General features: G+C 38.3%; 1 protein-coding gene across 4 annotated transcripts in view; it reads right to left on the reverse strand.

Moving 5' to 3' along the window:
- Positions 1 to 25304, reverse strand: part of LOC309863228 (cytosolic beta-glucosidase) — a 116314-nt gene that overhangs the window by 32558 nt on the left and 58452 nt on the right. Inside the window, exon 5 of one of the 4 annotated variants that reach the window (XR_014310938.1) lies at positions 19596 to 19684. The exons of 2 other annotated variants lie outside the window; for them this stretch is intronic. Coding sequence is in view for 1 of the 2 variants with exons in the window: in XM_082727743.1 (XP_082583869.1) it covers positions 10702 to 10841 (140 nt within the window). In the remaining variant the exon portion in view is untranslated. Of the gene's footprint in view, positions 1 to 8652; positions 10842 to 19595; positions 19685 to 25304 lie in introns of those variants that run through there. One more of the 4 variants, XM_082727743.1, reaches the window with a different exon arrangement.

Raw genomic sequence — 25304 nt, forward strand, 5'->3', positions numbered from 1 at the left:
CTCATCTACATTTTTAAAATGAGAAATTCAGTCTTAGAGAGGAGAGGCTACTGGTCCAAATTCTCACTGTAAGGAATAAAGGACCTGGAATTCTGTCTCTTTCTTCAAAACAGCTAAGTGATAAGGCTTTTGCAACACAATTACTTGAAGAATAAAGTTATCCTGAATACAGGGACTAGAAAGAGATTGAATGATATATGTTGGGGAACTCATAACTTTAAAATAAACTAGATCCCCTGCTGCCTAGAAGAAACAACATGTCAACTGTCCTTACCCTGAGAGTCCCCCGAAATTTCTTTCTAGTCAGTGTTTGCTCCCACCATTTATGTTTTATAATATGAATTGAACACCTACTATGAGCTCAGTGTGTAATTCTAACCTGTAAGTACAATCCACTAAATTTTTTATGCTTTTAAAGCTTCCCAAAAGGGACAAAGTTCAAGACAAAATATTGATAAGCCCATATATGCCACACTTGGCAAAATGGGCCATTTTGTTTCTTTCATGTTGGTTTCCAAGTTCCTTTGTAGAATATAGTATGCATATTATGTAATATCTTATAGAGAGGATGTAAATAACCCAAACTATAATACGATATGCACACCGCAATATTATAATTGCATAATACTATAAGTTATGGTAGTTTAATACAAATCCAGATATAATATTATTATACGTAGAAAATCATACAAATTAACTCTAAGAGCCTGATACTCTAAGACATCACATCTGACTCCAAGATGAACCCCTACAATGGCTGTCTGATTTATGTTCTTTTTTTTTTTTTAAGATTTTATTTATTTATTTCACAGAGATCACAAGTAGGCAGAGAGGCAGGCAGAGAGAGAGGAAGGGAAGCTGGCTCCCTGCTGAGCAGAGAGCTGGACCTGGAGCTTGATCCCAGGACCCTGGGATCATGATCTGAGCCAAAGGCCCACTGAGCCACCCAGGTGCCCCTGATTTATGTTCTTAATTCCACCCCTGCTACTGCTTTTATTCAGGGGATGCCTGAGACAGACTTACAGAACCAATGAAGGAAGCTGCAAAAAAAAAGAGAATTAAGAAATCAGCTTGCATGATTGTGAAAACCAGAAGTACAAAGTCTACTGAGCAGGCTAGGAACTCAGGAAAGAGTTAATATTGCAACTCAAATACAAAGACAGTCTGAAGGCACATTTCTTCTTTTTTGAAGAACCTCAATCTTTTTCTCTTAACGCTTTCAACAGATTGGATTAGCCCCATCCACATTATAGAAGGTAATATGCTTTACTCAAAGTCTACTTATGGTCATCACAACTAAAAGATATCTTCATAGTAACACCTAGATTGGTGTTTGATCAAATTTCTGGCCACTGCAGCCTACCAAGTTAACACATAAAATTAACCATCACAGGGTAGTTAAGTTATGGACTAAATTTTGTTCCACCCAAATTCTTATGTTGAAGCCCTAAACCTGTGACTGTATTTGGAAATTCAGCCTTCAAGGAAGTAATTAAGGTTATATGAGGTCATAAGGGTGGGTCCCTAATCCTATAAGACTGCTATCCCAATAAGAGGAGAAGGAGACACCAGGGTCCTCTCTCTTTTTCTCTCCCCCATGCACACAGAGGAAAGGCTATGTGAGCACACAGCAAGAAGGCAGCCATCGAAAAGCCAAGGTGAAATGCCGCACAAGAAATTATCCCTATTAGCACTTTGATCTTGGATGCTAGCCTATAGACATGTAAAATAAATAAATAAATAAATTTCTGCTGTTTAAGTCACGCAGTCTGTGGAGTGATAGTTCTGACAGACTAAAACACACCCTAAATCTCTTCCCGGTGGAATATCCAGGTGTTCACTGAGAACACACATCTAACACTGCCGTCCTCTGTACAAAACTTTCCAATGACTCCGACTGCAGTCAAGGTAGAAGCCAATATCATTAAAGGCCTGCCCTGACCTATGGGATCTGTTCACACAGGTTCCCTTTCTTTCTCAATGACTTTTCCCTCATCCATGCCTTTCCAGCTATTCTGCCCCTCCCTGCTATCTCTGGGCCATATCAGATCAGATCCCAATTCATAGATTCTGTCCTGGTGCTTCCTTCCACCTAGGAGCACTGTTCCACTCTCATTTCCTCTGAGTCAATCCTCAAACAACCCCTCCTGAGTGAGATTTACGTTGCAACCAGCCTTCACCACCACTCCCAGTGTCACTCTGCTCCCAGCATCTCTGGCCCCCATGTTCCCACTCCACTTTATCTATCCTCTCAGTAGTCCCAGGGAGAAAGTGTTGTTATTACCCCCATTTTATAGATGAAGAGACTGAGGATTAAATGGTATAATTATCTTGCCCTTGCCCATTAATCCCCAAAACAGAGTGACCAGGGTATGAAGCTAGGCAATCCTACTCTAACACTACACCCTTCATCACTCAACTAGACTCTCACTGTTTTGCGGAGAAGGGGTGTGTGTGTGTGTGTGTGTGTATGTGTGTGTGCATGCCAGCACACACTTTTTGCCCATTGTTTCATTTAATTGCCTAATGATTTTGTGAATTTGACATGGTTCCCTTTATACAAATGTGGTACAGCTTTTTAGAAGAGATTAGGCAACACAGCAAATGAGAAAATTCACATCTTCTTTCAAAATCTAGGTCTCCACTACTCCATGCTATCGCTGATCATCTATTGGGAAACTGGGCCCCACAGGTTAATGAGGTTGAAACTCACAGGTAGTTTAAAGCTTGTTTTTCAGAGAACTGATTCCCCCCCTAATCAGCTACTGTGCCTTTTTCAGACCCCCCTCACAAATCCACTAGCTGTCTCTGCAGAAGCCTGGACTCAAGGTCAACTGATGTGGTTCCAGCCTAGAAACAAGCAAGGCCCTGCAATCCTTACCAGAGTTAACAAGCCCAAGACCCCATGCATTCTCTTCCAGCTCTTGGTGCATGCCCACAGCCCCCTCCCCTTGTCCTAAAATAGTCTTCCGATATCAGGGATTGAATTTTGCCTCATTCTGATGTTAAGTCTCCACACTAATGTGAACATGAGATGCATGGTACATACATGCTTGCTCAATACAGGTTCTCCCCAAATTCCCTCATGAATAATCTTAAATTTCCCTAGCCTTTTATCAAGATGTATGTAATCTCAACCCTTATGGTTATACAAAACTTATTCTCTTCCCCTTGAGGATGCAGATTTGAGGCTTGCCCTTCCATCTTCTCATTTGGTTGCCTGTCAAATGGTTTCCTTGCTGTATGTCTGATGTCTCTGTGGTTGGTTTGCTGTGTATTGGACTTGGGTTCAGTTTCAGCTATGGATAATATGGATATTACATAAATATGAATCTGGAATGAGTTTAGAGATAAGACTCCCATATGAGTTAGAGCCTTCTCAAAGACAGAAATTAGTAGTTTTGGTGTATACTTGTTGTATATAGGGGCTAATGGACATATGCTTTATAGGATTTACTCCTTGTGATCAGAGCTAACCTTTATATAATCTACATATTTTGAGCTGAGGGATCCTAGAAAATCTGTTATAATGCATGTAATTCCAATATTAAAAATGAAATCTATGAATTATGGTATTACTATATTCCACTAAACCTTTTAAAATTACAACAGAGTATTTTCTAGAACTCTTTCTTTTGTAACTAACAAAGACCCAGACCTAGAAAATGAAGGGAATATATAGACCTAAGTTGAGAGACAAGTCAGCCTAAGGTAAGGTTTGATCAAGCAGCTCAGATGGTCTCACCAAGAATCCAGGTTCTTTCCATCTATCTGTTCTGAATTCTTTATACCTGCTTCAGTCTCCGGATTCCCTCAGAGCCCCTGAAGCTCCAGGCTCTCCCTAAGTGAAGGTAACATAGTGGCCAGAGGCTCAGACTTTTCTTTCCCATACCACATGAGGAAGACCAAGCATCTCCTTTCATAGTTCTAATGGAAGGGAGAAAAATAATCTTTGTGGAAATGCCAACAAATGATTTCTTGCATCTCTTTATCTCTAATTAGGTTATACCTATTTTCTATGTCCCAATCACAGTGTCTCAAGAACGGGATTCTCTGATTGACTTGGACAAATTAAGAGCTCCTCTTTGAAACTAATAATGGAGCCATTCTCGCTGAAATTAGGTGGCTGAAATGGGGACCAAATGAATTGCTTGGAGGAAATGTGGGACAATGTTAGAAAAGCTACCACATGTCCACTGGAAAAGAGTAAGGTATAAAACCATTTGGGGTTTCTAATTGGGGTATTGGTCTCTCCACTGATTGCTAAGTGTGGCACCTCGCCTGATACAAGACAATGAGGAGAGTGTGCAGAGGATGTTAATGAGGGTGGGTGTTGGGGGGGTGGCCTTTCATCTCCTGAAGTGAGAATCAGTAGAGCAGGCATATGCAAGAATTGGGACGACCTGAGGGGACTCAGTGCCTTAGGTCACCCCTGAGTATCAAAAGTTATAAGGCGGAGAAATAGGAGGAAAGCAGAGAAGTTCAAGAAAGAGGACGAGCTTTTGCCTACTTGACAACTTTGCCTTCTCTGGGAGGAATGAGCTGTAGGATGGGCAGGCTACAGAATGAAAAGAGAGAGTTTCTGCAAAAACAAGCATACATTATAGAAATTCTCAGATGGGATGATCCTCCAGAGAATTTTGTTATATCCTAGCTAATTAGCCAAGGAGATAATTCATTTTACTCTTGAGAATCCTGTTTTCCCTGGGGGAAGGGGAGAAATATTCAAGGTCTGCAAAAAAGAGAGCTCCAGACTACTGTGAGTGTTGCTAAATACCAAACATTCCTTCTCCCTGGCTGGAGCCCAGCAAGGACAAAGCAAAGACAAAAGATCTGGCTTTGGGAGTAGCCACTCCCCTCACACTTTGCTCCACCTCCATCCTTCTAATCCTCCTCTACCCTCCCCTAGCATTTAGCCCAGAGATAGCTCACATCCTGGGAATGCAGATCCTGGAGAGAATTCCTTTTGTTACTGCCAAAATACACAGGAGGGAGAATCATGCAGTACAATGTGGGTGGAACACAAGGGAACAAAAGGCATGCCCAGTGCTCAGTGAATCGGAAGAGCCTTGCTGTATTAAAATGGGTGATAGCAGACAACTGCAGAGATGGTCTTAAGCAACAGAGTCCCCCTGTCCCCCAGTACAGAACAAAGCTGACCAGAGTCAAAATGAAGGTGTGGTTATACCTAAAGAGGAGATATAGCAAGAGAAAGAAGTTCAGTCATGAAAACATAGGAATTGGGCAGAATTTGGGATCAAATGTGTGCTCAGCACATTCAGGGACTAGAAGCCCTAGACAACTAACTAGTACAGTTTTTTGTGCCTCTCCACCCCCATCCCCAACCTTGGAGGAATAGCATCATATTAGAGATGGGTGCATCAGGCTACAAGATGCTTTTAGTCCTTGCTATACCTTGATCACCTAGCCAGCTTTTAAGCTTTTCTTTGTTTCACTTACAGCTTTCTTCCTGAAAGAGAATGTGTTGATTAATTGCTATCTTGTGTCCTTGACAGTTGTATTTCAAGTCATAAATTAATAAATTGGCATTTGGTTTTATCTATCAGTGTCTTGCAAGTTGCTAAATATGGGTCTATTACATGAAAAACTGATATACTCTGGGAATACTGACAACAAACACTTCATTTTCTTTTTTTTTTTTTAAGATTTTATTTATTTATTTGACAGAGAGTGATCACAAGTAGGCAGAGAGGCAGGCAGAGAGAGAGAGAGAGAGGAGGAAGCAGGCTCCCCACTGAGCGGAGAGCCCGATGTGGGACTTGATCCCAGGACCCTGAGATCATGACCCGAGCCGAAGGCAGTGGCCTAACCCACTGAGCCACCCAGGCACCCCAACACTTCATTTTCTGAACAAGTACTGTGGAGGAGCAGAGCCATCTCTGGCTAAGATAATGTCCTCTGAAGGGTCCTTCCCAGCTGTCTGGATGGACTCTCTAGGTGTTGTCCCTTTTGCTCATGCCTTCAAACCACAACAACAATGTATGGTAGTCAGGAAAGTCAACTTCATTGTAAAGGATTAGCCTCCACTCCAATTAGAAGCTTGGGAGATGTGTTTATGTGTTGAAATTTGAGGGTCCCTTCTTTGAAAGTAGTCAAAAGTCAAAACATCATATGGAACTTAAGAGCTGTAGTGAGTCCTCATTGTACAAGTGATGACAAAGAATCTCAAAGAAATCAAGTGACTCATTTATGGTCACATGTTTTTGACAAAAACAGGACCCAGGATTCTTGGTTTAAATCTCAGTTTCTTTCTATTGCACCACAATGGTCCCAAAAGACCATCAAAGTTATCACTATATCCACAAAAAGTCATCTTTCGCCTCCACGGTTGTTATTAAGTGAACTAAATTTGTAAATATAGCCAATTCCAGCTGATGTCCTCCCTCCACCATAAATTGTAGACATTTTTCATTGCATTTCAAAGGTAAAATGCTCTAATTTGTAATCAAATTATAGTTACCCTGATGGGTCTTCCATTTCCTTATTACAATGATCCTAAGATTTCACATAGAATTTCAATGTAGAGAAAGTGAAATACTAATTTAATAAATTGTCAACTTAACTTGAGTTCTCATTTTTACATGACACACAGTAAGTTGCTGATAATGTCCAGACAGTCAAGTGTTAATTTTGGTATGAGGAGATTATACTGTTTGGGTTCTTGAAGAACTGGCATGTATGCTTTTGTTGGGTAAAGAAAATTATACAGCCCATGGTATTTTCCTTTTTCGTCCTGGCTGATGAGTGACTCAACAGTAAATGTAATGCTCAGTCACAGGAATTATTCTAGGTATGTTTTGGGATATTTGCATGCTTCACTCTGAGCCAGCCATGTGGGGCTCAAGCCACCCTCAGGCAGAGCTGCCCAAGAAGAAACTATACAGAGATGATCGAGAGTCCGGTAATGGGTAACCTATGCTGCATCTGGGATGAACTAACTAAAATCTCAGCAAGATAAACAGCCAGAAAACTAGAACAAATAGTGTATTGGGCTAAGAAAGAAACCACAGACAATAAAATAGGAGGGAAACACGTTAGCTAAAGACTGAAATCTAAAGAAGAAAGGGGCTAACCAGGACAAAAGTCCTGTGAATTCAGTTAAGCAATCTTACATCTACATTGTGAGTGTCTTAATCGGTTTCCCAGCTCAGATGCCTAAAGAGTCAACTTCCTTTAGTGTGACGCCTTTGTTACTAAACCATCTAATTGACTATGTTAACTTTGTTTTAAGCCACATCTATTCCTATATGAAAGTAAGTAGACAGAGTCTAAAATATGTGGACGGACTTCAATGACCTTTCTTTAAAAATCTTCACTCGAGGCAGTCATGTGCTAGGAGAGTTGAGGAACAGCTAGTAAGAAGGCAAGTATTGCTGGAGTGGAATGAGGCAGAGAGAATAATAGCAGAGAAGATTCAAGAGTTTGAAAAAGAAAGGTTTTCACTATTATGCTATGTGAAATAGAAAACCATTAAAGAGCTCTAAGCAGGATATTTATATGATCTGACTTACGTTTTAGAGGATAACTTCTGCTGCTGTAAGACAGAGAAATGGGGAACCAGTTAAGAGCCTATGTCATTAGTCCAGGAAAATATCGGCCCCTCATACCTAGGTATTTCTAGATAAAAGAGAAGGGAGAGACAAAAGAAAGAGAAAAGACGAATAACCCCAAGATTTCAGCCTCAAGTCATTATTAGTAAGGAGTTGCTATGGAATAAGATTCTGTGCCAATTTAAAGGACGTACATACAGAGGATGAACAGGACATGGTGATGAACAGGGCTGAGAACTCACAGTCGAGACAAAGAGACGGACAAAAAGCAGGATATTAATAAAAGCAAGTTCCATTTCTTATATGCTCACTTTGTACCAGGCACTGAATAAAATAGTCTGCACACACCACATAATTCTGTCCATATAATGACTTGATGTGGTTGATACAATTAGCCTTATTTTACTGAAAAAAAACTAAAACTCAGCGAAGTAAAATGACTTGTCCTAGATCTAGAAGGTGAGAGATAGAGAACTGGTTTGAACTCATGTCTGTCTAACCTCAAACTTACACTCTTAACTAATATATTTCAGACTACCTCTGGCTCAACTTAATCTGAGAAAGGTGGGCAGGATATATGAAGCATGCCCGTGAGTACAGGGAACAGTTTACCTATGACAGAGTGATTGCATGATCACTTTTAATCCATAAAACAAGAAGGATGGACTCAATGATTTCCATGGTTCCTCTCAGCCCTAAAAGCCTATAATTTTAAAACATGGTGATGCTTCTCTTCACTAAAGTGAAAGTCATTTTTACTCCTTAAGATTGAATAGCATAAAACACAATTCTCTTATTTATACAAAGCTATTCCAAGCCAGGCTGAATTGAGCCTCAAGCCTTATACTTTGCCCATTTTAAAATGGAAAGGGCATTAAGGTAAAAAAAAAAAAAAAAATAGCAGTGAACACAGAAGAGTAAATGAAGAAAAGGAAAAGGCACATCAAGGAAGTAAAGGCATCATCATAAAATAAGCAAAGGAAATAAAACGAAGGTTTGGAAAATTGTCATGTTGCAGCATTTTTTATACAGAGACACCTTGATTATTGACCAAAAAAAATCAGTGACAACTAAAAAAGAATACTGTATGTAAACAGAAACTTTAATTTTCATAGTCTTTCTTGTTCCCAATCCTAGTTTGTAATATCACACCTTCAATTTATCACAATAGCAAAATCATGGGAACATATTTTCACCCGGAGAGGACATAAATCATGTATAGCCAGAAAAAGATAATGCAATATAGTTATGTTTGCCTCTGATTTGGGATATGTCTGTGAGATTAAAGCAAAATTTGGCCTACATTTAAGGAATCATAAAAACAACTTTGGGCTTAATTAGGATGTAACAAGCAGTGTGTTTTTCTTCATCACCATTACTAAATTTATAATGGGCTTCCAGAATGTATATATCTCTGCAGCAGTAGGCAGCTATGGGCCACTTGATTTGCTGATGTTGGAGGCAAATAAAGTTACAATGAAATGGTAACAAAGTGTTCCATTAGCATGAAGAGGAAAGGAAAAGCTCTAAACTTTGGATTTTAAACCATGCTTCATGGAACCAGAGCATCCCAGTTCCTTTCTCTCTCACTTCATCCTCCTTTAGAAAGCTCCGTATGAGGTCATTTACTTAATGACACCTCAAATTTTCATTTTAGCTTTTAAAAATCTGTAAAACTGCATCTAAGATTATAATAAATAAGTCAGATGTTTAAAGATATAAATAGAATTGAAGACTTTACCCCATATATTGGAATCAGTATTGTTTCTAAGTACTTTCTGGGGATGGACAGGGGAAATGACATTCACTTATTATAATGGCTATTATTTTCTTAAAACACATGCTAAACATGAAAACCACAACAGGATGTTCAAGTAACATGAACAGACACCTCAGACAAGAAATTCAAATAACTAATAATAAAACATTTGGTCTTCTTTGAAATTAAATATAAATGAAAACATACATGCAAATAGAATGTCAAATTAGCAAAGTGTATGTTGCATGTATGTGTCTGTTTTAAAGACAGCACTCAGTATTGTTGAAGACATGGCTAAACAGGTATCTTAACAAGAATTAAGGAAAAAAAGTTATTTTCTACAAATCAATTTGAAAAGATATATCTAAACACATTAAAGGGCAAAATTTTGACCCAGTAATTTTCCATCTAGAACTGCATCCTAAGGACGTAAACAGAAGCTGCATCTAAAAGATATTCTCCAATAAATAAATAAGCTAAATTAAATTAAAATTAAAGGTATTCTCCAAAGATTTCTCATGATTTTAGGTAAACTGTCAGTGTGAGCACATGTATCTAATTCTCCCAATTCTCATATTCATATAGAATATTTCAAAAAATATATATAGTGATTCTCAGCATTCTCTGTACATTAGAATCTCCTGGGGAACTTGTAAAGTCCCAAATGCCCAGACAACACCCCAGACACTAAATTAGAATTTCTGTTTTTCATTTTCTTGTCCATTGCAGCATTATTCATAATAGCCAAGACATGGAACCAACCTAAATGCCCATCCATAGATGAATGGATAAAGATGTGGTATACATATACAATCACATATCATTCAGCTCTGAGAAAAAATGAAATCCTGCCAACTACAACAACATGGATGCACTTCAGGGCATTATGCTAAGTGAGATAAGTCAGACAAAGAAAAATAAATACTGTATGATCTCATTTATATGTGGAAACTTAAAAAAAAAAGCCAAATTCATAGAAACAATAGAATGATGGTTGCCAGGACATGTCAGGTGAAGGGAGTGGGTAGATGTTGGTCAGAGGGCACAAACCTGTAGTTACAAGATGAGTAGGTTCTAGGGATCTAATGTACAGCATGATGACCACAATAAACAATACTATATTACATACTTGAAAGTTCCAAAGAGTAGAACCTAAATGTTCTCACCTCAAAAAAAAAAAAAAAAAAAAAAGGTAATTACATGAGTTAATGGAGGTGTTCATTAACTCTACTGTGGTGATCATTTCATAATATATACATACATCTAACCATCACCTTGTATACCTTATAATTATACAATGTTATACATCAATTACATCTCAATAAAGTCTGAACTAAATTAGAATCACTATATGAGGGGTGCCTGGGTGGCTCAGTGGGTTAAAGCCTCTGCCTTTGGCTCAGGTCGTGGTCCCAGGGTCCTGGGATCCAGGCCCGCATCAGGTTCTCTGCTTAGCAGGGAGTCTGCTTCCTCTTCTTTCTCTCTGCTGCCTCTCTGCCTACTTGTGATCTCTGTCAAATAAATCAATTCAAAGAAAAAAAAAAAAAAAAGAATCACTACATGAGATGATGATGTTAATTAAAAAAAAAAAAAAAAATATATATATATATATATATATGTACACAAACACACATATATTCCCCACCCCCGACTGGAGGTGGAATTCAAGTGTATTTGTTTAATCTCCCCAGTGTTAGGGCCAAGATTAAGAAGGAGTGCTCCAAAACTTTGCTCTAAAGTGAGCCAAAACTAGACTATTAAAAAGGAGTAATGTAGGGGTTCCTGGGTGGCTCAGTCAGCTAAGCATCTGCCTTCAACTCAGGTCCTGATCTCAGGGTCTCAGGGTCCTGGGATGGAGCTCCCCACTCAATGGAGTCTGCTGCTCCCTCTCCCTCTTTCCTCCTCCCCTTCCCACCCACAACCTGTGCTCTCTTGCTCTCTCTCAAAAAATAAATAAAATTTTTTTACAAAAAGTGGGGTAGCAATGTAGGAGCAATGTTTTCTTCCTGCTGAGAATATACAAACTTCTTTTTTAATATTTTTAATTCCCTTTTTTTTTTTTTTTTTTTTTTTGCTTTTCCAGCTAAGATCCTTTAAAAGTCTTTGCATAAATATTAAATGGACACTCGAGGCCCTTCTGGCAAATCATTCTTAGAGACTTCAAAGCAATGGCTTGGGAAGGCTGTCTCCCTTAAGAGCTCCTTCTGTACTATATCCTTTACTCAGAATATGTTAATCTGAACTACATTTGGAGAACGTAATTTTAATCTGGATTAACTTCAAGGTCAACAAATGAAAAGTAAGCACAGATAAAGAGACTTTGGCCAATGGAGGAAATAACTAAGTCTCCAGAATATATAGCAAAGGAATATTTTTTAAGGACTGTTCATGAAAGCCTTGTATATTTACTAACAAACATAGTATGAAATCAAACATTAAGTATCTGGGGCTATGAATCTACTCAGGGTCAAGGTTCTGTTAAATAGCCAAAGGAAGCATATTAATCCCTCAGATCTGTGATGACATGTGACTCAGTAACTATGGCAGATATTACCTACATTAATGAGGTTCCAAGACACTTATTTCTGAAGTGTGTAAAAGAGAGAGAGGCTACATCCATGTGACAGCTGATGTAGGAGAAGACGTTAGGGTTCAAACCTGATGTCCAAGAAAGAATTCTTGCAAAAAGCTGGTTTTAGTAAAGCGCGTGGACAGGAAGTGTGGGCAGAAAGTGCTGCACTGGGTTCATGAGGAGTGGCCCATTTATATACCTGCAAGTTGGGAAGGGGTTAAGGATACTATAAGCACCCCCATCCCACCTAGGTATATTGGAAACAAGGTTTCCAGGATCCTGAGGGGGCTAGCTATTGTTAGGAAAGGTCATTTATTGCTGCTTAATAAAAATTCAGTCATGAGATCCTTCAACTGCATATTGTTGGGTCATATGTTTGGGGAATGATTGCCAACATGTATCTTAGGGGGTAGAAATAAAGTTTCCAAAGGAATTTTTATATGTTAAATTTTTAAAATTTTTAAAAATATTTTTATTTATTTATTTGACACAAAGAGAGAGAAAGAGAGAGGCAGAGAGAGAGAGAGAAAGCACACAAGCAGAGGGAGCTGCAGGCAGAAGGAGAGGGAGAAGCAGGCTCCCTGCTGAGCAGGAAACCCAATGCAGGTCTCTGTTCCAGGACCCAAGCCGAAGGCAGACACTTAACTGACTGAGCCACCCAGGTGCCTCAGGAATTTTTATATGTTAAAGTAGGCTTACAGGATTCTGGGGGTTGGGCCAGGATTGCCTCGTGCCCTTAGCAAAGTATTAACACTGAGGCTGCTAAGTCCCTAGAGCAATGTCACTCTGCCTGTTTCAAAGACTTGTCAGTGGGCTGTAGATAGTAAGGAAATTTAATAATTTTTCTTCTGCCTTTGTTTCCCACATCAACAGCCAACTTCATGTCATTGACAGAGACCAAAGAATTCAAACCAAAATGTTAGGTCATTACCATATCCAGATCTAACCCCCCAAACTGTTCCATCCAGACGTTTATTTATTAATGTTCTCTACTGTGCAGAAGGAAGTTTCCAAGTCAAACACTTTGTGATTGATTGGGGCAGATATGACTTTAAAGAATTAAGTGTGCTTACTTATAATTCAGTAAAGTCTCTACTTTATAATTCATGTTTTTGTCATTGGTGAGAATCACAGAGATCCAATTCTAATGCAAAAATATTTATCTTGACAAAGTTTGATTAAATAAAGCCAACACATGTCATCCTGAGCTCTGAACTCATATTAAACTTTCAAAACCAGAAGAGAAGTGAACCAAAGAAAAGAAACTAACTTTCATTTGCTAGAATCTTTACTGTCACAAAAGCAAAGCCAGGGCTTCAGCTGGGGCACACAAGCAGGACTTGGCTATGGAGTGGTATTCTGCACCATGTTCATCCTGCTGCCATAAGGTTAAGTGTGACCAGTAGGTTAGCGATGTTTGGGGATTTCATAACTTCAGACTGCTCTAATGTGGAGGATGTGAAAATTCCATTAGGTCCTTGGCTAAAACTGCCTGAAATTCACAGAATTTAGGATTGGAAGGTGATCATGTCCAGACAGCAGCTGTGCCTTATATATTTCTGTATCCTCCATGGAAGCAAGAGCACTGTGGATACCCAATAAATATGAGGCAATTGCACACACTTGTGGAATGACCCTCCCACATGGGGCAGACGTCCTCTCAACAGCGTCTTTGACAGATGGGCATCTGGCATCTGCTTTCATGCCATCTATTGACAAGTATCTAATGATCTCCTGAGGACATGCATTCCCTTATTCAGCCCCACTAATTGTTCGAAAGCTGTGTCTTATGTTAAACTGAAACTTGCTTTCATGAATGGGCCCCCACTGGCCTGAGTTCTGCCCTCCCCAGAAACACAAAATGAATCTTTTTAGTCTCATACCTGATAGTTCTTTAAGAATTTAAAAAAAAAAAATAAAAGCCCTTGCCCTATTAGGAGATCATCTTAGACAATATCTTCCGGGTATGACTTGGGTTGTTAATATTAATGTCAATGTTCAACGGTGCCAAGGATGGAAGATAATATTCCAGGCAAAATTAAGAGTGATGTTATTATACCTTATAATCAGGAGATCTGATACCACGAATACAAGTAGAGTAAATATTTTAAAAAATTACAACACACATGTTTTCTTCCATAAAGCATTTTCAATAATGCATACTAGGCTTTTATTCCTCCAGATTTCATTTCTGAACCAGGAATATGATCATGATACTTCCTTGCCTAATATTCTTCAATGATTCCCATGACTTTCATTCAATCAAAAAAAGATTTATTAAGTTCCTATTATGTGCCAGGAACTATACTATGTCCTGGGCATGGGGGCGCAGAAACCATCAGGGAAGCATGGTCCCTTCTCTCATCAAGCTTATAGTCTATGGAGATGTGTCAGGAAACCATTAAACAACTAAGAAATACTATTTTGGATAAAGAAAACAGGTAGAAACTGATTGGAAATGAAGGTCATACATTAGTTGGCTCCTCAGGGAAAGCGTCTGTGAAGAGGTGAAATTTAAGCTAAGACCTGTTTGATGAAAATGAACAAACCACCATAAAAGTAGCAGCAAGCTTGTTTTTGCTCTCTTCCCTAATGAACTTTTTGTCATCAGCAAACTGGAAATGCATTCCCTCAACTCGTTACCCAAATCATTGATGAAATGATTTCATCGTTGCCTGGGACAGGGTCAAGACGAAGGGAACTTCAGGCAGATAAGAGTTTCCTGCTAGACTGTTATGCAACGTCTAGTTACAAGGACCTTGCAAAGCAAATATGCTTTTAAGATTTCAAAAGCAGGGCAGAGTCTGTCCCTCCTAAACTCTCATAAACAATAGAGGGCACACTGCACTGCCTCTTGTGGGATTGTTTTCCCCTCCAGCAAAGCCAGCCAGTGAGTTACTTTCCATGAATGCATTTCAGTGTACTGGCACTTGTACCTCCAGCCTCTGTGGGAGTCTCACATGATGGCACCTCAGTCCAATACAATCCAAACTTCTTTCCCAGAGCAAAGACATCTAAGCCTTCCCTGGAGAGCTTGCCTTCTCTTATACCATAGTGTTGAGTTAGCAGAAGAAGCCTGGTAGGAGCCTGTGTTGTATATGTGTCTACATAGGAGGGGCCTGAGGGCAGTGTTCTGGACAATAACACCTCTATACAATATCACTTGACCCTGCTGCTGGTCCTCTGTGACCTGGAAAAGAGAGGAAGCCTATATATCTTCCCTGGGCTCCTCATTTGCAACGTATTATCTCTGAGGGAAATACAATTTTTCCCAGCCCCTGACTTCGGCTGTTAAAGATCTCATGTAAATACTAAGCATAAATCTTTGATTTAGATCACAGTTGCCGACGTGTTAAGCACACTCGTCCTCCCAAACTCTATATTCTGCGGGTTTCCTTAGTATGGGTTCCCCTGCATACAGGGTGATTGCTATGATCATGCAAGTTCTACTTTGCGAAAGTAGGGAGGACACCCTCAAAATGAAGTGATTACACATTTGCTTAGTCTTTGAGACCATTTCCCAGGAAATGTAAAGTGTTTCAAGGAAAGGGAACCTCATTCTATATGGTACAAAGACACCAGGTGGGCTAGCAGGTCTGCTTCATAAACTCCCATGTAAGAAATGCCTTTCAAACATGAACTTCTCAAGGATATTCAGTGCAATACTGTTTGTGAAACAAAAAACAAAACAAAACAAAAATGTCCATCATTTAGACTCCAAATATCCTCCAGCCAGAGATGAATAAATAAATGTGGTATGTTCATAGATCAGAATACCATAGATCCATTAAAAATAATGAGTTAAAGCTAAAATTATAAACACAGTAAGTCTTCAAGAATGTACTGTTGAAAACGGGTATGTATAGTGTGAAGCTATTGTGTCAATGGTATAACGCACAAAACAATATACAAATGGGTTATGGAAACATACATTTGTAGCCAGATGTGTATCTTGTGCCCACACAGACACTCATCAGCCTCAGGATCTGGGTTATCTAAGGTCAGGGAGGGAGCAAAGGAGATCTGGACAAGAGGGGTACGAAGGGGTTTCATCAGGGTCGATTTTATTAATTTTTTAATGTAAAATACATGTGGCAAAATATGAACACTTGTTAAATCTGGGTCACAGTTACACAGTTACACTGGGTCACAGTTACCTGTATTTTTCTGTAAGTTTGAAATAATTTTTTTTTAAGTGAAAGAGAAAGGCAGTTAAGCTTCATTTCCCCAAAGGAGCTACTATGTTGCTTCCCCTCTGATAATGAGCTCCCTATTATTCAGCGGCTTTCCAATTTTTCTTTTTTTAGCAACAGAGTTTTCCTTTCAAATTAAAATTTTTATGGATTCCTAATATATACAACCAATAAAAGCTGAGGTGCCCTGGAGCCCCATTTTCTCACCCTCCCTCTGTACAAACTAACAGTCCCCAAAGATATATCCATGGAACCCGAGACTCCACAGAGCACAACTTGAAATTAAGGTAACTAATGCTAAGTCCTCTTTGACCTGGCTGTCAGGACACTACAAGCTAGTTTCCAACCTTTATGTCAACAATCTATGAGCAGAATGTTTGCATTCCCTCTTCTTTTCCCTCCTTCACCTTTACGAGCTAGTATTTCTTTTTATCTAGAGCCTGAATATAATAAAATGGCCAATCTTCAATAACTGACCAAAATTAATACTTAAACTGGCATTAACAACAAGCTTAAACTGGCATTACTTAACTGTTCTTCCTACCATTATTCTCAACAACAAATTTAACGTTGCTCGTGTTAACGATAATTTTTTCAAGAAGCAATCTCCCTTAAATAAAAGGAAAGTAATAAAAGACTTCAGGTGAATACAATTACACATATTTATAAGACCATTAGGAATGTCAAAAGTCAAAAAAATAAGATACATCAAATAAACACCTTTCAACTACTGACCACCACAAATATTTAATATGACATTTTTGTGACTAAAGGTTTATTGGTGTGGAAAGCTAGTAAAGATATTTAAACTTCAATGTTGTGAATGTTCTTAAGTTTTAGCATTACATTTATATTAACATATATTCATTTGTTCTGCCAAGTGGTCTTACACTATACTTGGGAAAATGTCACATTTTGTTACAAAAGCCTATTTAATAAAACATTGCAATTAGCCACTCTGATATACCAAAGTTCAAACCCATCGTTCCCAAAAGATTCAAAATAGCCCTATAATGCAAATATGGTCTGTCAAACATGAAACATGTTTGTGGTAGTTAAAGAGATAAAAGTTCAGTATAGCTAAAGAAGCAGTGATGGTGATACCATTGAGTTGCTGGCTTTTAATATATGTCTATATAATGAGGAAAAAAAAATCACTTTGGGGTGAAATTACACACAATAACATGAAACTTACCTTACCAACTGAAGGACAGCTACCTAGTGAGTTGAGTCTCAGAGAAATCACAGGATTACAGTAGGACGCTAATTGTTGCTTTCTGGCTATGGATCCAGGCTTCTGGATCCTAGTGCTCGCCCTGACATTACCAAGGGAGACATCGACATTTTGAAAGAAGTACCTTGCTAATCCTGCCTTCACTCCAGGGCCAAGAGTTGCCCGATCTTGGAAAGCAAAATGAGATCTTCACCAGCTATTTTTCTGTTAGCTTTGCTCTCCCTTTAAGGCAGACAATCAGCCTCCTTCTACTGCCACTGTTGAACTCATGTAAATAAGTACTGAGGATGTGAAAGACATTATGGAAGAAAAGACTGGTTGTGTTGGAAGAGGGATTTCAGGGCAAGGAAGGAATTTAAAGACAGGTAGAATGAGGACAGAGAGAAACCAATGAATACTATGTCTTATGGTGATCAATTAAATAACTAAAATCAATCTGCTTGCCTGAAAATGAACCTTATTAACTGAGATCACCACAAAGGGACAATAATAGAGATAATTTTTTGAGGAGACTATTTTTAACTCAAGTCAGTTGTTAAGCCATCTTTTAAAGTAGCATATGACCTTATGTGGGGTGGTTGGGGGGGTGTGGAGATGAGGGGGAGAGAATGTGGGAAGTTCAAAAGACCACAGAAATGATAAAATGCCTGTGAAGTTTTCATCAGGAAGGTTATATCGCCTAAAAAGCCCAATAAAAATAAGTCTAAAACATGATTGGATAAGAGTAAAGGTTGATGAAACACCAAGCTAGATTGATTACTAATGTCAGTTGTGATGTTCATCTCTAGAAATCTGTAGGAAAAGAACAGACAACCCTCAAGGCCAGATTTAGTTACTCATGTGCACAAAATCAGACTGGATGACCAGAATTATGACCTTGTGATAAAAAAAAAAATGAAAACAGGGTGTTCTATAGAGTATTGTTTAAGGATATTGGAGGACTAATTCCAGAACTTCCCTACAGACAATAAGTCAACACGTTGGGTCTGAGAATGAATATCAGACCCGTGTGAAGCGAATCTATCCAGCAAATGCCCAGTTTAATCTGTAGGGCAGAGTTTGAGTTCCAACAATATACAATAAACTCTTCATTAGTCTGACAGTCAGGAAGCAGAGTGCTCCAGCTAATCAAATATTTTTTGTTAATTGTTACCACATGCAGTAGGGTTACAAATTTTTTAAAGAATGAGAATAAATTAAAATACACTTAACACTGAAACTAAACTGATTATAATTTAATCTTTCTCTAATTATTCAGAATGCATTTCAGGGTCATCAAGAGAAGCATAAATTATCAGTGCTTGATGACTGTGCAGGAAGTCACAGTTTTTCTAAAATCCTACTTAATAGACGCTGGGTAACAAAGAATTCACTGCAATCGTTATCATTTGGGGGGTTTATGTGCTAGACATTTTTCTAGAATCTGAAGTATGTCATCAATCCTCACCAAAAATAAAATTTCACAAATGATGAACTGATATTCATAGAGTCAGGATAACAAGTCCAAGGTCACACAGCACAAAAGGGTGTCAGAGCCAGGTTTTGAATGCAGAACCATTTGTCTTTAAAGACTATGTTCTTTTGCTGTGTCATATATACTAATCCTTGTTGTGTAGAAGTATTCATACAAAGTGCTGCCTGTCTGTACAACACTACCCACAATGGGTCATGCTGTTTGTTCTTCCAGAAATGCTGAAAGATATTTCTGAGACACTCTTGACATTATTATCATACATTCATGAGGGCAGCAAACTTTGGCCATGAAATATTTTTGAAGTTTCTTTGTAAATGGAAGGCCAACTGTTCATTCAAAGGATCAACAACACAGTCTGAACATTCTTGGAAGAAAAATATTTGAAGAAGACTAAGCCAGCATAGCCTCAGTCATGGAACAAAATGATCTACCAATAAAGGTATACACACTTCATACGCACTCACGTGCCCCCATTTCATGCAGTGATCTAATTTTTGTGTTATTTTGCTTATTTTTAACTATAAAACCTATTTGACTCAGTTATTAGTCAAGAAACAAAATTTAAACATTTAAACATTTAAATTTAAATTTAAATAATTTAAACATTTAAATTTTTCAAACATTATAGGCTGGGTTTAATACTACTAAAGAAATGAATCCACTTGTTAAGGGAGAAAAAGTTACTGCATCAACAGATGTGAGGCATCCCTCCCCCCATCATCTACATTTAGCCCCAAGCTCATTAATGTTTTCACTTGAAACATTTATGGCTTCTTGTTCACCTTCACTCACCAGCACCAATTACAATTCTTCAAGGTTCAAATGCCTTTTCTTCCTCCACCCATAATGGTTTCACTTATCTCTGAAGCAGGCAGTGATTCCTATAATGGAATTTCACAAACAAGGGGGGGGGGGGAATGTGGCTGAACTTTAGAGAGGTACAAAGTAATCTCCGGCCATGATACTGTTTCATTAGCTAATCTCATTCACACACAGGAGACTTCGCTGTTGCTGAGATGACCCTATTCAGGGAGACAGGCCTCCCTCCCCCTCCTCTTCACATAGCATTTCCAGATAAGCCTTAAGAATTTCTTTCAATTCTGAAAGAAACTACTTTCATCTCCAGCACCAGGCTGATATTTTCATTGTATTGAAGAAAATTTCACCTAAACAGTAACTTGGGGTAAAAGAAACCCTGACTAGAGTAAACTCTGTGCTTAAAAGTTCCAAATAGAAGAGATTTCCCAGCTATGAAGTCTCCACAGAATCATGGTGGGAAGGTAATTTTGAAAATGGCTGCAGCCTTATTCTCTTTCTAAGTCAGGATCTTGCCCAGACACAAAAGTTTCATGCTCAAGCCAAATTTGAGGAAAGTGAAAATCACTGCCTAACTGAATTATATTATGCAGTTATGGCAAAGCTTGGAAATCATACTGAACTGTCTTAAAACTTGATAGATTAGGTGGGGCTTGGCATGATCATGTTTTGAAAGGTGATTCTACTACTTGTGATTGTAACTGCCATGCACTTGATCAGCTGGGGATTTTATTCTAATTCTCTGGACTGATTTGTTCATTCTACTTCTCCCTGAGATTTTATATTCTCTACAGTAACTTTGTTAAACTTGAATCTGAGGTGACCCTTCTAACTCTGAACTCCAAGGGATAACTTTCTCAGGGAAGGAAAAGTAAGGTTCATTTTCAATATGACTGAAGAGAAGAGGAAACTCCCAAATTGAAGGTCAAGAAAATGTTACCTGTAACCTGAATCAAAAGCAATAGAAACAGTTCATTGAAGAGCAAGGTCTTATTTTATGTTCAACTAAGAAAGGTGTTCACATTTCAAATTAAGGAGCTAAATGAGAAGAATGAAGAAAGTTAAAAAAAAAAAAGATGTTAATTATAATTCCTTAGACTTAATTTTATAGCCTAAGAAATTATTGAGAGTTCCAATAAAATATGATCCTTGACACACCTGAGTTGAAAGGATATTTAGAGGGTCACAAAATTCTTAAACTGGAAGGATCCCAAAAGAAAAACTAGTTCAACCCTTTTCTTTTTCTAATGAAGGACCTGAGGCTCAGAGGAGTTGTGTATTTATATAAAGAGTTTAAAAACCTTCAGCATAGATTTCAATTATTGTCACAGCAAAAACAAATTTAATATCAAAAGGGTATAATTAGCAGCTATGCATAATCCCAAAGCATGAAAATTATTCTCATAATAGCAAAAACAATCCTCTATTTCTTTAAAGAAGCAAAATGGTGGTATAAATCTAATATTTGGTTCAAATTCCCGGGAGTGATTCTGTTTTTCTGCTTATTTAGACTCAAATTCCTAATCGGCCATTAGGAAATTTACTGACCGGCCACTGAATGCTAAGTATATAGCTCGAAAAATTTAATTCTGGTCAAATTTTGTCATTTAAAAAATGGTAAATAAAATCTTTATACACACTGATCCTGCCTATGAGCGCTTGTACCTTTTAATAATTTCCATTTCTTCTGATGGCTTTCTTCCTTACTTCCATGGATTATAATGGGTCTTCAAGACTCAAAGTGTCTCTCAACTCCCATCTATTCAACTGTGTTATTCAACATGTGCTTAATTGCAACAAGGCTGCAATTGCACAAGGAGCCCATGAATCAGTGATGGCACCAAATTTTTAATGTCCTTATTCATAACATTGCTGATTTTCTTCTACATGGTGGCAGGCCTGCTATTGAAAAACTAATATAGGATGCAGTTAACCAGTTACTCACCCGATTACGAATCTGGAAGAGCTGACAGACACAACATTTATGTCAGTATAGAGCAACTGACCAGCACAAGTCATGTCAAAGTTATAAACAGGTAAGATAAGAAAAAGAAAGGAAGGCTATAAAGCTGCGATATTAGCACTGCTTATAATCTAATTACCAACACTGCAAATGCAGACACTCATTTCTTTTGTGCACCCAGAGTTAATTCCCACTGATGAACTCACAAGACCTAGATTTACAAAACATAATGTCGATGTATTATTTTATAATGGAGAATATTCCTTTCCAAGCACTGGGAAACTTATGTTAAGCTTCCTGAGTAGGAATGGCTAACACCTGGGCATCCACTTCTCTCTATTCTTTCCATGAACCCACATGGATCCAATAGAATCTTTATTAACACCATTATTAACTTTATTAACTCCCCTGCCAATCACACTAAGATAAATTTTACTAGCTTTATTCCAAAGCAGTGCCTTTTCATTCTCAAGATAACTTAAGGTGGGTAATAATCAGGTACTAATCAAGTTATTTTGGAGATTTGGAAATAAGAGCTAATGTAAGCAGATGCTTGAGGACCACTTCACCTTGGCCCAGGAGAAGACCTCAGAAGTTCACCTTCTCTCAATTCCAACAGTTACCTTACCACATGAATATTCCATCATTGTGCTCTCCTGAAACAAGTTTAAAAAAATCATTATCTCTTTAGACCCATGTTTTTATTTCCTTTGAATATATACCCAGAAGTGAAATTGCTTGATCATATGTTAGTTCTGTTTGTAATTTTTTGAGGAACCTCGCTACTATTTTCCATAATGCCTGAACCAACTTATGTTGCTGCCAACAGTGGGTAAGAGTTCTCTTATCTCTACATCTTTGCCAAGATGATAGCTAGAGATATGCACTCCTATGTTTATTGCAGCATTATTCCCAATAACCTAAGATATAGACACAATCTAAGTGCCCCGCAACAGAAGAATGGATAAAGGGGTTGTGGTATGTGTGTGTGTGTGTGTGTGTACAATGAAATACTATTCTGCCATAAGTAAAAGGCAAATCTTGTCATCCGCAACAACAGGGATGGCACTCAAGGGAATTATGCTAAGTGAAATAAACCAGACAGAGAAAGAGAACTACTGTATGATATCATTTATACGTGGAATCAAAAAAGGCCAAACTTAAAAAACAGAACAGAATGGTGGTCATCAGTGGCTGAGGGATGAGGGAATTGGGGATACATTGTTTAAAGGTACAAACTGGGAACTAATAATAAATAAGTTCTGGAGAGCTAATGCACATCGTAGTGATTATAGCCAATAATACTGTATTATAAACTTCAGAGTTGCTAAGGAACAAAATCTCAATTATCCCTAGCAAAAAAAAAAAAAAAAAAGAAAGAAAGAAAGAAATAATAATTATGTACATTATAGCTAACACCAGGGTGGTAACCATATTACAATATATAAATATATCAAATTAACATGTTGTAACGTCAAACTTACAAAATGTTATATGTCAAATACATCTCATTTAAAAATCATTACCAGATACATCCTCTTTTTTCACCTTTTTCAAGATTCCACTAGGTCTACTCTTCATATAGGAAGAGTACATTTTCTCCAGATAAATTATGCCTCAATTATTTTACAGGTCTCTTTTACAGTTATAAAAATGAAACTGAGCTTCTGTTTGCTGCCACATCACACAAAAACTACTGGACAGATTGTTATAAAAAGTGGAGAGGGTAAGTTTGAGATAATCTGACTATTTTTTTTAGAAGGCTCTAGAGTAGTCTTAAAATTCACCGGGCTTGAGGTAGTAGAGAACCTTAAGTAATTATTCCTCAGACATGGTGGAGCTGAATTAAAAAGAAGCTCAAAGGAATGTCCATCTGTAGGGGCACAGCGTAAGTATTAGAATGTTACTGAAGGAGAAGATGAAGAGTGGTTTTCAGTCAAAAAACACAAGGGCAGATTCTCTGAGGTGTGGTTGAGCTGCTTCTCACTTGGGCAGCCCCATGAATCCTATTCCCATGAAGCAGGTGCACCAGGTTCTTTTTCTCAGAGGGTGTGTCTGCTAAATGGTCTATGTCCCTAATCATATCAACATGTGCTTCACCCAGGTAATCCTGGCCAAGGAGCTTAGCAACCACCACCCGTGTGTGTGTGTTTGTGTACATGTGTGTGTTTCTGAGTGTTACCAAGCTCTACACAAGTCATTTGGTCATAGCACATGTTCTCTAAAACCCCTACACAGATCAAATCATCACAGCAGTTTAGCAATTTGCAGGAAAATAAAACCATAGAATCTGGGAATTGCAGATTTTGGAAGCAACTGGATAATGAGCACCAATCCCTTCTCTTACAGTGGAGAATACTGAGGTCCAGATTTTGGATTTTGGCCAGAGTGACAGATGTCCTTACAAGTGTAAATAAATGTGTCAATTTGAATATAATAGCTAATATTTTAAGGTATTTGAGTACATAGGGACATAAATCATCTCATTTTATTTCACAACTGACTTTGGGTTAGGCAGAATAGTAATTAGCAGTAGTCCCATTTAACAGGTGAGGAAGATAACATTCAGAGTCCTAATGATAACTGACCCAAAGGCACATCACTCAAACAGAGGACTTAGTCTGTCTTCCCTCTCCAAGCCCTGCAGACTCTTTACTTTGTCATGCTTTACATGAACAGAAAGTAAGGTAAGTGTGCCACTGAATGGAAGTAGGGGAGAAAAAAAACAGGGAAGGTCATTGGCCATCACTCTGTTTAAGGTGAACTTTATAATATCTGACTGTCTGGGTTTGTGGTCTCTGTATGCAGGCTGGTGGACCACAAATACATTGGAAATTGTTTTCTTCATGACTTTTCAAATTCCACAAGTCTATATACTAGCACACACTAACAATTCTTGTGCACAGCCTTCTAATCTTGTTCTTTCTTCTCTACTCCGACCTTGAGTAGCTGTCATCCAGTTCATCCAGGAGCAATAGTACCCAGTGGACCTGATATCCCACCCCACAAATATCCAAAACTGTGGGCTATCGGTGAGCTCTGAGATGAACTGCTTCATTGGGGCTAAGTTGACAAACATTTACTTTAAGAAGCAATAAAGCAATAGATAGGGAGTGGAAACCTATATGTAGGTACTTGGGTCTCTGTTCTGAGCTTGCAATGGATTTTTAATTGGTTAGTTTTTCTAAAAGGTCAATGTATTAACCTTTGAGATCTTTCCTTAATTCTTGGGATTTTTTAAATGCACATTGAGAAAAACACAGGTGCTTAACACATTTTGTCCAGTTAAATGGGCCTCTGTGATCTGAAATTGACATAGGCAGGTGGCTGCCAGGTCTGCTCTACTTCGGGAAATGGATGTATTTCTCCTTTACTGGCTCTCCATGGGAAGGAGAAGAGGGAAGGGGAGGGAGGATGCTGACAGACAACAGCAGGGTGATTCTGTGCTCAGCATCTTGTCTTGGTGGTATACCCAAACTGCAAGATTTATAACCTTCTTGTTACAATGCATCAGCTTCAACACTTTCAGTGAAGTCTTCAATAACTTCGATGACATCTTGCTGAGGGGTTTTGTCATTAAAAGCCTAAAGCTGGTCATTAACAAACCTTCTCTGCAATCATCTACTGCTGTGCTAAGTCAGGCATGGATCTGACTGGAAAGTTGGGCTGGCTCAGAAACTTTCCAGAAGTCAGCTGCTTTCTTTATTTCTTTCTTTTTTTCC

The sequence above is a fragment of the Mustela nivalis genome (genome assembly GCF_964662115.1).
Source record: "Mustela nivalis genome assembly, chromosome: 4".
In the NCBI taxonomy this organism is placed as follows: domain Eukaryota; kingdom Metazoa; phylum Chordata; class Mammalia; order Carnivora; family Mustelidae; genus Mustela; species Mustela nivalis.